Source organism: Sander vitreus, chromosome 3 (assembly GCF_031162955.1).
Source record: "Sander vitreus isolate 19-12246 chromosome 3, sanVit1, whole genome shotgun sequence".
NCBI classification, from domain to species: Eukaryota; Metazoa; Chordata; class Actinopteri; order Perciformes; family Percidae; genus Sander; species Sander vitreus.
This window is the reverse complement of record NC_135857.1, coordinates 1,549,941-1,567,596: the sequence shown is the minus strand read 5'-3', so window position 1 is coordinate 1,567,596 and position 17,656 is coordinate 1,549,941. Positions and strand designations below refer to the sequence as shown.

Here is a 17,656-nt window from a genome sequence, read left to right as displayed (position 1 = left end):
TACTTGTTTGCACTCCAGTGAAAGCCAAATATATAATTTTGGTGTGTGTATAGTTCAGACGTAAGCTGACTGTATGCTTCCATTCACTGTTCACCCATGGGTCCAATTACCCACAAGCCCTTGCATATAGGGTAGAGAGAGCAGATGGCTGCTTTTTGATCGGCTTGAAATGGTGATTAAAGGGTTTAATATATGTTTTTGACATGCATTTAACCCAGGACAAGCTTTAGTAACTATTAGTTGGAGTCATCCATCCATTTTCCATTGCTTGTCCACGTCTGGCTAGTGGTGGCACCAAGCTTAGGAAAATATCCTTCTCCCAAGCAATGTTGATTTTGGCACCTGGTTTTAAATTAATATCAGTCTTAGTCTTCTGATGAAAGTGTGTCACATTTTAGCAGAAGTTCATAGTTTTGTTTATAGATATTCCTATTTATGTAGTTATTATTTCTTTTATAGTATTTTTTGTCAAGGTTGGCAACAGACATTTTTGGTCATAGTTTTCATTGATAAAATGAACACTGCACCTGAGCCACATCCTGTAGCTCATTCTGTGGTATCCTGAGGCCTTCCCCAGCTAGATGGAATGTGTAATCTGCTACTTTTAGTTGTGTATTCATTTAACTCCTACCTTTTCCAAGTAGTGTACCTGCTGGCTATTATGTTAATGGAGGAGGCTTTTGACTTGAGAGGGCTTTTTTATATTAAAATGTCAAACTAAAACAATGCTAAAAGTCTGTATGCTGTGTTTTCATGATTAATTACTGTTCTCTTCTTTCTCCTCCAGGATCCCGTCTGCGCCAAGAGGACTCCCCACCCCGGATTGTTGAGCACCCCTCTGACCTGATTGTCTCCAAAGGGGAGCCTGCCACTCTCAACTGTAAAGCGGAGGGGCGGCCAACCCCGACAGTGGAGTGGTACAAGGATGGAGAGCGGGTGGAAACGGACAAAGATGACCCACGTTCTCACCGCATGCTGCTGCCCAGTGGCTCGCTTTTCTTCCTTCGCATCGTTCATGGACGACGGAGCAAACCGGATGAGGGAGCCTATGTCTGCGTGGCCCGCAACTACCTGGGAGAGGCTGTCAGCCGCAACGCCTCCCTGGAAGTAGCATGTGAGTCAGGACTCCTCTTTGTCCTTAATTTATCCTCTTTGCTGCATTGCTGAAATTATTTTGCTCATTTAATTTAATTCATTAATTTGGCTCGATGAAGAAAAGTCTTGATCTCGCTGCTTCCAGATGATGGAAAGACTGGATTTACATTCAGCATGACATAATTAAGATATACTATTTGAACAGTTCCTTTCGGCATTATCAATTATCCATTTTTTTCTACCATTTACATAATGGAAAATGACGTTGTCTTTACTTTAGGGGATGACAGTAAACAAAACAGCATTTTATTTGAGGCAACTGAAATTACACTATTTAAAGACTTGACATCATCTTGCTTTCTGTGTTTTATATTTGCAAACACTGTAGTCACTTCCTGTAGCTCTAAAAGGAACAAATGCGCTTGATTGCGGTCCCACTATGTGCGTCATTGTTTGGTTAAAATAATGAGTTGTACAGAATGAGTTTTTCCACCATGCTCTTGAGATACATTTTATATATTTTTACCTCAAGGGAGTTTGATTGAAGTTGTCTGCAGACCTTTGAGTTGGACGTAGAGCAACTGTCAAACTGTATGAGAGGGACATGATGGTGTGGTAGATATGGGTCTCTCACAGGTGAGTGGGGGTAGAACGACAGGCACAGATCAAAGTCCTGAAGGACATTTGACACAGGCTGCCTGGACTGTGTTGGTGAACACTGACAGGCAGAACCTGAGCTGTGGATCAAATTACCTTTGAAGATGAGCCTTCCCTCCCAGCAGGCTCAGGCTGGGCTTCCTATGGAGAGGCTCCCAGGCACCTCGACTGCCCATGAGATGGAGCGGAAAGTCTCCATGTCCTTATGTTGTTTTAACTGCTGGTACTTTTAGTAACATAGCACTGCGTTTCAAACAAGGGCTTTGTTCATGAAACATAATCCCATTGAGTGTTTTTTGATGCTTCTCTTGAATTGCGTGATTTGAAATGGAGAGGAGACCTCAAGATTTCATATCATGATAAATGACAAATTTAAGCATTGTAGTATTATTATTAGAGTCAAATGCTAAGCTCCCATTCCCCACAGTAAACATAACACAAGCAAACATTTTGCTAATTAAATGTTTGATCATGTTTTGAACAGAAGAAATAATATCTTGCCCATTTTAAAAAGGACCCGTGACCCGCAGTTGGTTTGTGATCCTTGGGAAATGGACTTTGTGTGTTGGAGAGGAGGGGGTTGGTGTCCGCCTCTGATCCAGTCCCCTGCCTTCCCGAGGGCCTCCCAGCAGCCCCCAGGTGCTAACTGCATGACAGCAGCTTGATCTATCGATTGCTGTAAGAGGGCTCTCCCAGTCTAAATGAAAATTCATGAAAAATTGATGATGTCTCTAGATTATTTTATTTCTTTCCCTCTCATACTGTTTTTTAGCCTTTCTTTTCAGTACTCTCTATCTCTCCCTCTCTAATGTAATATGGGTTGAGCAGCAGAGGCAGTTGTACAGAGGCATTTACTCTTTGAATGGCTTAAAGGTGAGGGGTCAGGAAGCCAGGAGCGAGGGGATAAGGAAGAGCTAGCAAGGTGAAGAAATAAGAGCACATGTGTGATTGGTATTATAAGTGATACTGGGTTTGAGAGAGAGAGAGGTTTAGGACAAAGCCTCAGGCCACACTCTGAGTAAACAAGAATACAGAACTGGACTCTGTCCCTACTGTAGCTGTAAAATGCCATTTTGGCAAAAAAGAAAAGTACACCGTCAGCCTCCACTAAGTCAAAAGCTTTGATTCTGGCTCTCATCATCAGGCAACATATCCCCAATTACCTTATTGCAAAATAATGTACTTGAAACTGACACCATCTACATTTAATTGTTCGTCAAAGTCGATCTTCCAATTCCATTTATTAATAAACCGCTATTGGCTCTACACTACCTCACACCATTTTGCTTCTATTGACCTGACCTGACCCGACCTGAGACACACATAGTTTGAGAATGACAGCAGTGTTGGCCTGACTGTGATATAGTGTGGGTGTAGGAAATGGTTGTGCTGGTGGGTCAAGTGCAGTTCATACAGGGACAGTTACTGTGTTACTTGATTATGGCGTGACAGTGCAATGATGTTTTATTAAAGTTGAATATTGTTAATATAAATTATTTGATTATGAACAGACTAAAGCCCTCAGAGGCACTTCAGAGTGAATTGAGGAGATGAGGAGAAAGGAAGGAGTTTGAAATATACAGGGAGGGTATTATATTAAGATATTGATGACTTGGTGCAACTCTAATGACGAGAAACGTAAGGGGTATTGATTGGAATGTCCCAAAGCTCATCTGCAGAATTGGTGTCAGAACCAATCATGTGTCTGGCCTAGGGCACCAGAATGGACCTAGTCAACGCTAGTTAGTGTTTCACCATAGTGCTACTTCCATTGTTTGAGAGCACTCTCTCTCTTTTAAGCTCTCTTTCTCCCTCCATCTCTCCTAAATATACAGTAGTATTAGGCTGTCTTTTAAATGTAGTTAACAGATCACATAATCATGATCGCCTTATTTATAAATATATAGACAGTAAGTATCACTGACAATAACAATAAGCGCATAATCAATCAAATATAAAAAACATGACATAAAGATATGACCATCTGTGTGTTTTCTTTATGCATTTTTGTTCCTACATATAAGGCTATCATAATTCCCCATTTTGTGGAGCGCTCCATGGGCTTTCTCGGCTTTCTCTTTCAGCCAGGTCTTTGAGGGGACTGGGGGAGCAGAAGGTGGTGGGGGTGCTAAATCCCACATTGGCTTACTGCAGTGATTAGCTTTATCAGGTCCTGACATCCGTCTAGTGATTGTAAAGCCACAGCTAATCGCACAAGAAAAAGCAGCATTTAAATCTATATCCTTGTTGAGCTGGGTTTGTGTGTATGATATGTCTTGCACCCCCTCGTCTTTTACCTCCCTCTCTCCCCCCCTCGTATTGAACACACCTTTGCCCCCCTTTCCCTTCACGAGTGGTTGAGCAGGACCCCGGTGAGATAATTTAATTGCAGCTCTGAAACAGATTGAAGTCAGTGTCCACTGAGCAAAGCGGCACTGCTGCATTCTGGACATCAAGCTGGGCAGCCCTCACCACTCTCTCTGTTAGAGAGTAAAGGTGGAGTGGAGAGGAAGAGGCCTCTAGGAGCCTTTGCATTTTTAATGTGGGCCAGATTGGGGGGACTTGTGCCATTACTGGGCTTAGTCTTTCTAAAATGTCATCCTTTAAGTGTTAACTGTTGAACACACATTGTTCACAAATGGCTGGAGAAGTGCATGAACTGTTTTATGTTATCTAAGTCTATGGTGCATGTGCAGAGTGTGAGGATAATGCTTGAACATCACTGTGCTTCATTTGGGAAGAAGAAATTCCATAATAGGTGTTGTTCACTGTGCTGTACTTCAGAAGATGGAGAACCTGTACATGTATTGTCTTGAGGGTATACAAGCAGTCTGCTTTGTAATCTTATTCTACCTCCCATGCTCTTCAAAACTGACTGCAGGCCAGTTCCATGGGATGGATATGCCTTATATACTAGGGGATGTGCCCCCTTTTCTCTTTTCAGAATAAACTAGGTCAATGAGCAGGTTCATAAATCATTGTGAAGCCTGTGTCAGAAATGCTAGCTGCAGCCACCGCTGCTGAATAAATTGCTACCACTGCGGATATCTGTGTATATGTAAGTGTGACAAGGCACACCTGGGGTGATAGGATCCCATGGAAAATGTTAAGCCCCAATCTTTTCAGGTGGATGGGTAGCTAGCGTCCATAGTGCTTTAAATTCAAGCATGTAGGGTGAACAGTTGTAATTTTAATTGAGTGTTGAATGTGACTCAAGCCCGCTGACGTGTATGTGGTTATGTGTATATTAAATGTATGTAATCATCTGGGGAGAGAGGCATTGCAAAGGTACGAACACACCGAATCTTGAGGTGTAGATCTGTATCCTCTGCTGCTCCGTTCAGTTTGTAACCTTTAAAAATGCAAATGACACAGAAATGAAACAGATGTCTTGGGTTGGTTCTAAATGCCGCTTGGAATGGGATTGGATGACTTTTAAAAAGGTCCTTTGATATCATCTAATGTACCACTTCTGCAATTAAGTGAATCGTTAGGTAGCCTTTGGTGCTCGTACAACAAGGTAATTAGCAGGAAAATAGAGTTGGGAGAGGTGTGAGTGGTGAAGAGAGGAGGAGGGTACCAAGCTGTTCCTGTTGTGTCCAGCATGAGAGGAAGCTAATAAAGGGACAGGCCAGGAGGAGCAGGCCAGGTGGGGAGTCAGGCTGAGCCGCACTGTAGAGCCTTCACAAGCTCATCTGGACTCATTCCATTTCAGAAATGAGAAAATGGAAGTGTACACAAACACCTGCCCTCACACTGGTGTAAACCCCTGTAGGCTGAGGTTTAATCTGCACTGAAGTCCTTGAGAAATAATCAAGGGTAATTAAGGAAGCAGCAACAATGCAACCATTACAGCACATTAATGATGCATGCTACAGTTAAGAAATAGACACAATTTCAAAAACTAAGCACGTTCTAATTAGTATTTAAATATGTTTTACTCTCATAGTACATCAATGTGTCTGTGAGTTTACAGTATGTGGTGGGATGTGCAAAACATAGAGTTGAGGGCTCTGTTTTGGCTCACTTGATAGAGTCCAAAAGTGGAAGGAGTACTGGGTTCTTAACCAAAAATAATTCCAGGACTATTTCTTGCTTAAGGTGGTTAAAGGTTAAAGGTTCAAGTTTAGTGCGGAAGGAAGGAAAATGCAAAAAGTATAGATGCGGAAAAGGTTAGAATGTGGTCCTGCAATAAGAGAGATGGTGAGAGCAAGTGTGTGAGAAATATCTTCCCCTGATAAACTGTGAGAGAGGAGAAATCCCTGATTAAATGTGTCAGCTCTGTCTATGCAGCTAGACCTCTGTAAAAAGGTGTTGTTATCTATTGGGATTTACACACACACACACACACACACACACACACACACACACACACACACACACACACACACACACACACACACAGTTCTCGCCAGCCATAAACAGCAGTATGCAGATTGCTCTCTCATTTATTAGCCACAGATGTCCACAGTAAATGAGGAGTTACCCGCAACAATCCAACTCCTGTGCACAGAAAGAGACTGGCCTGCAGAAATGGAACAGATATTTGGAAAACTCTCACAGGGAGATAAATCATATGAATACACTGCAGTCACTACCAGCACTCTGACCTTTCACTGTCACACACACAAACTAGCACATTCACACACACATGATAAGTCCTGAGACTGCACTTTTACTATCCTCAGCGGGCCTTGTGTCCCAGCTTTGACCTCCCCAACTCCACCGAAGGGAAACAGCCTGTCTGTGTTACCTTCTTACCTTCAGAGGAAACAAGTGTAGTGCTGAAGATATATATATATATATATATATAAATATAGCACACCTTAGGGCTGGGCGATATGGAGAAAATCCAATATCCCGATATTTTTGACCAAATACCTCGATATTGATACCACAACGATTTTGTAGTGTTGACTATTGTCAACACTACAGTGCTTTCACAAAATATTTACACAATGACATTTTTAATAAATAATCATCAGTAATGTGGATATAATGACTTAGTGGGTAAAGGTAAATAATAGAACTGTTACACAGTCGAACAGTCTGGTAAGTTCAGAAAATGACATCACTTTACTGTAATGCAGCCTCTAAAACCAGGAAAAGACAACCATGCCATATTACGATATGACGATATTCAAAATCTAAGACGATATCTAGTCTCATATCACGATATCGATATAATATTGATATATTGCCCAGCTCTAGCACACCTACACTGTGGTATTGCTGAATGACGACAGCCATACTGGAGTAGTGCAGTAAGAGCTGTGCTGAGAAGGTGGCAAAGAGATGGAGCACTGATGGGATCCAAGTTTGGGATGACCTTTGACCATCTTTCTCAGCCCCTTTATTAGTCTTTTTCTCCTCGTTTTTTCCTCATTCTCCATCTCTCGACATCCACCATTGTGTCACCTTTGAGTGTATAAACTGGATTAAACAAGTGTGTGGCGCTCCGTCATGGATGCCACGGCCCGTCAGCAGATGAGTGAGCCGTCAAGCAGAGAATGCTGAGCCAGCCACTTCTCACGCCCATTAGTGCCCGGCAAGATGAAGCCCCCGTTGCACCAGGTTTTGTTGTGTTTCCTTTATAAACCCTACTCTCGCTCCTTTACACTCCCGGTTTCTCTCTTTATAGTGACACTGTTATTGATGGCCTCTCCACTCTGACAATGCAGGGCTATTGCTTTGTCTCTCCTGCCTGCATTTTGCCTCCTCTCTCCTCGTTCTCCTTGCTCCCTCCACCCCCACGTGCCTCTTTGCCCATGCTTTACACCATCAGTGCTCACTCTGCAGTGACTGAGAAATAAATCTTTGCAATAACATTGAGTCCCTAAATTGCAACAAGCTCATTCCATAAAATAAACTTAGCCTGCCTAACCATTTCTTTTATTCTTGTCAGACAGTTTGGGGTGCAGGCTGAGCTGTAAATTATTAAAATCTGTCTGAAGGCTGATTATTGATCAGCTTTAAAACACAGGGTGAGAGGCTCCCGCTTTCATGGGTGGATTGGACTTTGATTATTGTTTTGATGTGGACTTATGGTTGTAATTTATTCAAGCCTTTTGCAGCTTTCAGTTTTTCAGTAAGCAGATTTATCTTGATTATCATCAACTTACATTCCAGAAAATACCCTACTTTATCAGTCTATTAATCTATTCTTCAGCCTGTGTGTAGATAACCTAACACATGGGGTTGTCCAAATGTAAGTCTATTTTAAATTGCTGCACAGGTGTGCTGATTAGGTGCAAGCATTTAGATGAGTATGTCTGATACCACTCTATTTGCTGACAAGTAGGCGAAGGGACAAGTGAGTGATAATAATATTAATCGAAAATGTGACCCTGAGTGAAATCCCTGTAGACTCTGCGTCCTGGGGTTGGCTTGCCATTGAGTCCAGCCAGGATTGGATCCTCTGACCCCTGGAGAACCCTTTGCCCTCTCCTATCCACCCTAGATCTCTGTCAAACCATAATTCCTTAACCCAGCGCTCCCCTCTGATGACTGTGTCCCTGTAGTGAGTGACCTCCCCCACCCACCTTCCTCTCTCTCTCTCTCTCTCTCTCGCTCTCTCTCTCTCTCTCTCTCTCTCTCTCTCTCTCTCTCTCTCTCTCTCTCTCTCTCTCTCTGCCAGAGATGGTAATCCATCATATGGAGCTGGGGAGGAGGTGACAGGGTGGAGGGCTGAAGTTCAGGCTCTAGCTGATATGGGTTTGAATCAAATGTCGCTGGAATTGATTCACCCTCTGGTGTGTGGAATGTGTTGTTATTTCTGCACTGATGTCCCTGGTTCAAATGGCCATTATTTCCTTGGTTACTTTCACACACACCCTTAAACACACATTCATTCACACGCCTACATGCCTTTGCACAACACTGTAGGGTGCACAATACTGCTGAGGATTGATCTTGTGGAAGGGTCAAGACTCAACCAGACCCACCATTCAGCCTGTTTATTTTGGGTTACAACTGCCACACTGCACACTGGCAATCTGATTGATATCTTGTTCCAAGCTGTTGTGTACACTTACTCTCTGCGTCACTCCTTACATAAGCGCACAAGCACACACACACAAATGTTTCAGGTAAATGTCTTTTGTGGCTGTTTTCATAGTTGTGCAAACATTAAGGATAGTCCCTCCTTAAAGTAGCCCTTTGGGAACATAGGAGACACGGCATTTCAGCTTCATTAGATTCTCAACTGAACTGTGTGGATGGAGAGGAAGTAGGAAACTGGGGGAAGGGAGGAGGGGAATTCATGGGACAAATTCCAAACTGGCCCTAGGAAGTTGAGAGTTCGTAGTGTACAACTTTGCCTGCCTTGTGGTGCCTTGGTTTGTGTCGATTTAATAATATATAATAGTTTTTTATTCTTTTTCTGCAGTCCCTTAAACTGATACCAGGCATGGCTTGGACCTGGGCAACGGCAGAGTTATCGTGGGTCCCGATGTGTTATGACTTGGTGATCTCTCGATGGCGTAGACAGATATTATGTTTGGCTTGGATTACATTTGCAGTAAGGGCCACCTATCAGCCAGCAGAGCCCTCAACAGCTGCAGACCTAGAGTTGAAACCTGATCATTCAGTCTCTGCAGTCTCCCTCCCTCAATCACTCTCTTTCCTCTTTCCACTCTCTTCCTCTCTCATTTCCTTTCCTGCTGTTTGAAAGTGATACTCAAAGCATTTTGGTCACTTTCAAAAGTGAAGGGAGACAAGATCAAGTGTTAGAGAGTGTGGTTTCTGAGACAGCTGTGGTTCCGTTCAGTTTTACATCCTGACCTTTACATGACTGCACCGCTGCATCCATTGGGCATATCAGCAGAGGAAGTTGGGTGGCTGCTGTGTCTAGTTGGAGGTGACCTTGTGTGTTGCAGAGTTAATGGCTTCCCATTTGGATGTGGAGTGTGTCCTAACTGCTGCCTCTGCCTGTTAGACTGCTCTGGGATCAGTCCCAGGCCTGGCCGAGGTGAAGAAGGGGACACAGGTTTTATTTTGTTTTCAGCAGCCACCAGTTCACTACAGGAGAGGCCGCATCCACTCGGCTGAGAAATAAACATCAACGCTTCTCAGCTTCAGGACCAGCACAGACATGTGATTTCATAGAGGGAAACAGGCTAGCTCAGTTCTGTGTAAAGCAGTGTGACCAGGTGCAGTGAGATGACATCACATGGTGAATGAGACTGGGAGCTGTGGTATGTGTGACCACCTGCTTCTGCAGCTGGGAGGATGATTAGCAGCTAGCCAGGCTGATTATTAACCAGCCAGACACTCATGCAGCCAAACGGACAGACAGACAGACAGACATTGCCAGATATGAGCCTGCATATTGGTTGGCACAGTAGAGACCAGACAGACTCACCCAGACCACTTAAGCACTAGCATGGGCAAAGGCCAACTGAATAGAAATCAGAACACCCTATTCAAATGCTAAGCAGAATGTTATCTCAGTGCCTCTTGCTGCTGGCCCGCATGCTCTACACTGTCCAGGGCAAAGCTATTAATGAACATGCAGGTGCCTCCCATGTTTGTGTGTGTGTGTGTGTGTGTGTGTGTGTGTGTGTGTGTGTGTGTGTGTGTTTAGATAGGTGTATGGGCAGTTTTCTGTCTCTTTCATTTTGCTTTTGTGTTTAGAAAAAATAAGGGATAGTTTTTTAGGAAGAGTAAAATCCTAAGTAATCAACATTATTGCTTGTGTATTTCCAACGATAACTGTTGATAATAATGCCATACACAACAGTACCCACCACCCAGTGAGACAGAAATGATGGCAGTAAATCATCTAAAGCATGGCTATAATTGCAGGGATTTGTCTTGAATCCACCGAGATCTTCTTCTTCCACAGGAAATGAAATCTAACGACACTGAGTGATCACCAAAGGGTGTGTGGCTAACTGATGAGCGTGCTCATTTGACTCCACCGATCTTTAAAAGCCATTAACGCTCTCCTGTTTCATGCACAAAGTAGGCCTCCACACACAAAGGCACACAAGCACAGCAGCACATAGATGTTTGGAACTGATACACAAGACAGGGTTTGCAAAGGCACATGCACACACATGCCCGTGCCCAAACACATACACACACTGTAACAGACTCCAAACTCCCTCTTTGTTGTCCAACTTGCACAGTGAACATTTGCCTATTTGAAGCCTAAATGGCACAGTAAGGGAAAATGAACCCCCAGACACCGCGTTGTAATGGAGCTGAAAAGAACAGCTTAATTGGCCAACATAAGCCATGGCCAGGCATTAACTGTGAAATGTACATGTTAGCTTTTTTCTCCATCTTCCTTTTAAAGGTCTCTGTGGTGTTCATGTGGAACAGACACATGAATTACAACACTGACACTTCATGAATATCGATTTGGCTGCTGTTGCTGTGCAGGAGGTTATGGGAAATAATATTATTCAAAACATGTTGAGTGGAATATTTCTGAGATTAGTCGGTTGTTAGTTTATGCAACTAATGTGTTATTAGTTTAATTGCCTGTTTTTGGTAATTCACTTATCCTCTCTCACACACAACCCTGCTCTGTGAAAATATATATATATATCCTGAACAATACAAATGAACTATAATTTAGAAATATTGACACATGGGTTTTTACAATCCCTGGATGACTAATCTTATTCAAAATATGAAATTTGAGAATATGGTAAATTGCTCTTCTCATCAAATTGTCAGACTTCAAGCAGAAGGTGCTTGTCCACATGACTTACAGTAGCTCCATTCAGAGCAGTACGGGGGGTTGATAGTCCAGTCATACCTCTGGGTCCAGATAGGCTGACCTTTGGCCAGCTCTGCATGTGACCTGTGACTGACCATCAATTGACCATGATCTGACCCCATGGCTTGGAAACAGAGCTGCATACGGGTCCATTTGGCAGTCTGGAGAGCATCTCTTGCATATACTGCTAATACAGTTACCCTAGTGTTATTGGGAGATGTATGAAAGGAGAAATAGCCCAAGAAGGCAGGGTTATTCTTGTGTCAGAGGAAGAGAAGCACAGATAATTCCATTACAGGCTAAAGGATATGAGCATCTGTCAGCTTATTCATTCTTACAGTGCTCAAGTTCTGTTGTTACTGCGGTAACCTCAAAACTAGATTGCCGCCGGATTTAACTCAGTACCCGCTGTATGACAGATTCTATGAGCCTTTATCCACCTTTATTTACCATGTTTTTATATCATTTTACACTGCAAAAGGCCTTTTCTGCTTCATAAGATATTTTGTGAAACTAAACCTTGCACAATCCTTCTATTTGCTGAGTGCTAGACCAGATTCTGTTATCTGCCCTCAGCATCTTGCCACTCTTCAACCCCCATCCCTCCCTAAATTGCTGTTCCCTAACTGGCTGTAGATGATAACAATTTCAGCCGAGCAGCCAAAACACCAATCCCCATCCCCCTTCTCACTACGCAAAATCAAATAGCAACGTAGTGACTGACTGCTAATACAATTAGCAGAAATTCTCATAAACCTTAATAAGTAACTTGACTCGATAAAGGATGCTGATGAGGGCAGGAGACAGCACAGTGATTTGGAAGAATGAAGAGGGGGATATATTATTCATCTCATTCAAATCACTCAATGGTGCCAACTGGGGTGTTGATTGTCATAAATATTCTTGGACCTTCAATTTTCACCCCTACGCCCCACCCCCACCTCACCCTGCTAGAGCATCTCACCTCTTCTGACTGCATCCATGTGACAGCAACACCACCATCAGTCCTCTCTCTGTGTGTCTGTCTTTTTTCCCACATGCAGCAGGGGGATGTTTGGCCCAAGAACGTGGCATCATTAACTTTCTTGAGTGGCAGACGTTAGATGTGCGGAGGGCTGTCCTGTCCCACCCCCTGCTGGGTGTCCCTTAACCCCCATCAGTCCTTCCTGTCATCCTCCATCTATGCATATCTCGCCTCTTCTCCCCCAAACAGAAATCCACAGATTTCATACACTTGATGCCCAGTCAAGGGTGAATGAGAGTATGCATTAACAGATACATATCCAATTTCAGCATCATGGGTGTGCCATATGATTGTTGACGTGCAAAATAAGGCATGTGTATGTGTGGTGGTGGCGGTAGATTTGTCGACATTTATACAACTGCTGAACTGTTGTGACTCTGGCTCCACTTCCACACAGTGTCAGGAGATTTTGTTGTTACGGCCAGTGTGCCACGTGCCGCTGAGCTCCTTGTGGTGCGACGCCCTGCCTCATTAATCACAAGTTCTGTGCTGGAGCCCTGACATCCCACAACCTGGTGGCCTACCACCTCCCCTCATATGTACTGGGACGGCTCTGCACCATTATCTGCTCACAGGAAGAAGGCAACGCAGCAATGACAGCTGCCAGTGGTCATTTGAACCGACCCCCCCATTTCAATTGAAACTCCTCACTTCACATATCCCCATTCAAGCTTTTTGGCTTTCTCTCGTCTTGGGTTCACAAGTTTTGAACTGCTGGGGCAAAGGTCAGTGGATTTGCCAGGTCGTCACGGCAACTCTCAACAACATCACATGTCAAGAGGGTTGGCCGACCATGGCGAGGCAGAGAGCTCTGCTTGGCTGGCTGCTTCCTTCCAGAGAGCAGGGGAAGCAGGACAGAAGGGGAGCGAACAGTCTTTTTGTTAAGCATACTCTCTTTTTCACCCTTGGCTTCGGTCTGTGTCTGGAGTGATGAGGGTTGTGGGGGGTATTTAGGCGTTCATGGGGGGAGTGTTAAGGGCTTGTTGGGGTTCAAGTACAGTGGGGTGCTGGGGCTCAGAGCGGTGCCATGGTCTAGTTGTGTCATGAGCATGTAGCTGAGCTGTCACTTGTCTCTAATTGGCTTAGATCAGCCCACACGAGGCTCAAAGCTCACTGACCCACCCTCTCTCTTTCTCTGGCTCTCTCTCTACCCCTCTCTCATTAGCTTCCTTTCCTCTGCCAAGCTAAGGCAACAAGGTCCTTTCCATTGGACTGTTTGATCCAAAATCTCTCTCCCTTTCAGCAGGCCTGCCACTTTCTCTGCCTGCATGTGTGTCCAGTTATGGGGCTAAAGCCTTACAGAGAGCAAGCTACTAGAATTATGAGAAAGGAGGCAGAGGACAGCTTGATCTAATCCTGATTGGAGACCTGATTGATCTGGGCCCCGGGGTCGTCACAGGGTCAATACATGGACTGATGATAACATGGATCATCTTAAGGGAATAAACCTATCGCGACACTTTCACATGCCATTACACCTTGTATCAATCCAAATACAAATGCACATCAGTTGTCTCCACTCTCCACCATAACAGTTAAAGATCATCCTAGCACCTCATTTACCAGCGCTGCAATCAGTCAGCCATTCTGAATCCTGCCAGAGTGGGTGTTCCTTCTTGAGCAGCGTAGGATTTACGATGTGCTACGAGGGTTCAGGGAATGACCCTCTAGTGTGCATCCCTGATGATGTTCTAATTGGATGGGGTGACCTTTCTTCACTGTAATTTTGAAGTCTTCGTGGTCCTTGGGAGTGGGAACAGATTAAAAAGCAGCAGGGGTGGGCTGATTGATGTGTGCTGTGGTTGGTGTGGTTGTGGATGGACAGTGACAGGTAGAGGGACAGTAACATATGAGTCCACAGCTGTTGAACGAGAAGGGATGTACAGACTGATACATGGGAGGTGGCCGCAGCCAGGCCTGACTGATTGCTACCTTCTGGTAACTCAGCCCTTGTAATGGCTGCAAAGACTATGCCTGCTATGATTGAGTGGTGGGGGAGGTTGATTGTTTGGTTTCTGCATACATTAAGGGTGTGTCATATCATATATTTCATAATAATACCAGCATCATGTTTAATGTGATCAAATATTGTCACGTCATGACATTGTTACATATTATACTATACTACACATTTACACCATGACTATGTACAGTAGCATCACAAACAGCAAAGTAATGTGACTGCTGGCACCGTAATACTAAAGAAGTTAGTTCCCAAAAAGGGAGCAACTTCTGTGGTTTAAAATATAAAACATGAGAGAAAAAAGCAGAGGAACTACATCACAAAGCAAACCTACATATGGTATCATCTCATAATTACATTGAATATGAGACATGAGAGGTGTTTTTGTCTGATTGCGCTCAATGATTGGCTAATTGATTTATTGATTGATTGGTTTGCATGTTTGCTTCATCATGATGCAATGTTGAGGAAAAAAATCTAATTTAAAAAATAAAACTGGGACAAGTAGAGGTGAACGGCACACTAAGCCACAATTTAGGTGGGGATATGTGGAGAAAAATATAGCATAATCAAAATAATACCCTAATATTATGGTAATAATATTACGATATACTGTAAATGCACTGTAGATATTAATAAATGCAAATAAATAAATATGTGTGTGGTATTTATACTGGCTGTAGTTGTTTCTGGGGTCTACTGTATGTTTATCCCTGATTTTGGTTTCATACATAGCAATGTCACTGTGCCGACAAAGCTCCCGGCATCTATTTATTTATTTGTGTTTCTTTTCTTCGTAGGCTGAATGAGTTGAAGTGTGGTGAATGGGCTTGTTTTGGTGCATTAACTGGTGGATCCTATTTTGACGGCGTATGAAGCTGGAACTAATTACTGAATATTTATTTGGCTTGGTCTAAGCAAGCTAAGCACTAACCCTTCTTAATATTCCAGGGCATGCTACCAGAAACAGCCTTTTGGTAATAGCAAAACAGCCTCACACAGCCTTTGGAAGATTGTGAGGGGGAAAACTTGGTAGCCTCAGAATGTCAAAATAATTTATTTGCTTGCAAATGGGCATGGATGATCAATTTAAGGTGCTAGGATTGGCTTTTCCAGCTGTCTTTTGTTATTTTATGTCATTTAATCCCAAGCTAATATCTGAAAGCCGTGCTAAAATGCTGAGAGGAAATAATCCACTCACTAACAGATACTGCCCCGATATTGTAGTGGCCATTAACTGGATTGATCAGCTTGTGTTCATCAATTGTGAAATCTGTGCCTGCTGAATTCAGTTTTATCGCTCAATATAGATGGGTAGGTCATACTGTAAATGAGTTGTTGGGTCTGAGTGTGTCAGTGTATAGACAGTATGTACAGTCTCGGTGCTACAGTGTGTTCTTCTCACATGACAGATCTTTTCTCTGCTCTAGATTGACTCTATAAACAGGTCTTCACGTACCTCTCATTGATGAGTCTACCACACACCTAACCTCATTTAAACCCTTAATCTATATTCTAAAGGGTAAAAGGATAAAAGAGCATGAGGAGGAAAGAGAGCCTCATCCCTTTCCCCCAGCCATCTCCTCCAGGCTTGAGGTGCTTTTGTTGTGGACTGCATCTGAAAAGATCAGCTTTAACAACCAAAGCAAATATCCGTGAGAAGGCTTGTGAAGGGAGGGCCTTCAACCTTCTGTAGAACAGGTGTGTTTTATTGCACTGTATTACTTCTTTGGTCTCCACATTGTGTGTGTGTGTGTGTGTTTCTTAGTGGCTGAAGCTTCACTGTAGCAGTGAGCCAGTCCCAGCAGGAGGGCCACAGTCAACCCCGTGCCATGTGAGAGCTGCAGGGAGCGGGCTAACGAGGTGTCCAGGCAGCTGACGGCTTTGTCCTGCTGCCTGTGAGTGGCGATGGCACAAAGAGTGTCCTGCAGAGAGTCCTGTCTGTTCTTTGTGTCTGCCTTTCTCCTCTGCCCAGCACTTTGGGCTACAAAAGAAAGCTGTGCAAGGCAGCGTTGAGGCATCAGGTGGACGAGGCCCTGTGCCTGTCCCCCATTTCCCTCCTCCCCATCCGCCTTCTCTCTAGACCACAAAAACAGCATACTTAAATCTCGGATAGCTTTGAAATTTGTGTCTCATGCAGTTGGTAGGCTCCTGTCCTATCTTCCCTGGAGCAAATAACTATCATTTTATTAGATTCCCCATCTTCTTTCCGTGTTCCATCTTGCCTTTCTTCCTCTCGTTTTCTGTCCCATTATGCCGAAGTGAGTGATGATCCAGAGGGCAGTCACTTTTTGTCATGTGTTTGCTGCTTGTATTTGCTCAGTCTCCCATCTTCCTCTCTTTGCTCTCCTCTCTAATTTATGAACTGCTACAGTTGAGTGGGCATAGCGCCTATTAAAACCAGCACAGCGCCTGTGTTTGTCCTGGCCTTCTGTGCTCCACAGGAAGCTCATCTAGAGCCTCCACTAGTTAATGCCTCTGCAGGGGGCGAGCAAGAAACATGGACATCTCTGTGGATCCTCTACTCACTGGAGGGAGAGGTTTGACGCTTCTTTTAAAAGGCCAAAGTCATTTGTCTTTGTTGTTTTCTGTCTCCCAGGGATTGTTTGGAGAGGTATAGAGTGAAAGGGAGCAAGCATGAAAACGAGCCTTTCTCTCAGGAATCTCTTTGTAAATGGTGTGAATGTTTCTCATCTGGGTCGTTGTATTGAAAGCTGTATTTTGTTCGGTTGTTCTACGTTCAGGGGCCTCTGATGAGCTTTTCCATCAAGTTTTCTCTTCACACCGTTTCTCTTAAACATCCACACAGTATAAAACAATAAATACAAAATCTAAACAACTTCAGCATTGATGCAGTTAATATTTGAAAATAATATAATATTTAATCATCTGGACATCAGGTCCGAATAATGCTTGTAGGATTTATGGTTCCTCAGAACAAAGACTCTGAGGCCCTGTTTACATGAATACGCTTGTGGGTGAAAACGTAAAAATATTGGATCAGATGTGCTTAAAAACGCAAAAAAGCGAAACCACCCTCCAGAGAGTGTGTGTGTGTGTGTGTGTGTGTGTGTGTTTGTGTGTGTGTGTGTGTGCGCCGCGCGTGTGTGTGTGGGGTCCGCGTGTGTGTATGTGCACCGTGTGTGTGTGCGTGTGTGTGTGTGTGTGTGTGCCGCGTGTGTGCCGC

The 17,656-nt window shown here is 43.7% G+C and overlaps 1 protein-coding gene across 1 annotated transcript in view; it reads left to right on the top strand.

Moving 5' to 3' along the window:
• Positions 1-17,656, top strand: part of robo2 (roundabout, axon guidance receptor, homolog 2 (Drosophila)) — a 164,900-nt gene that overhangs the window by 12,910 nt on the left and 134,334 nt on the right. The window contains exon 2 of the mRNA XM_078245603.1: positions 788-1,114. Coding sequence (XP_078101729.1) covers positions 788-1,114 — 327 coding nt within the window. The remainder of the gene's footprint in view (positions 1-787; positions 1,115-17,656) is intronic.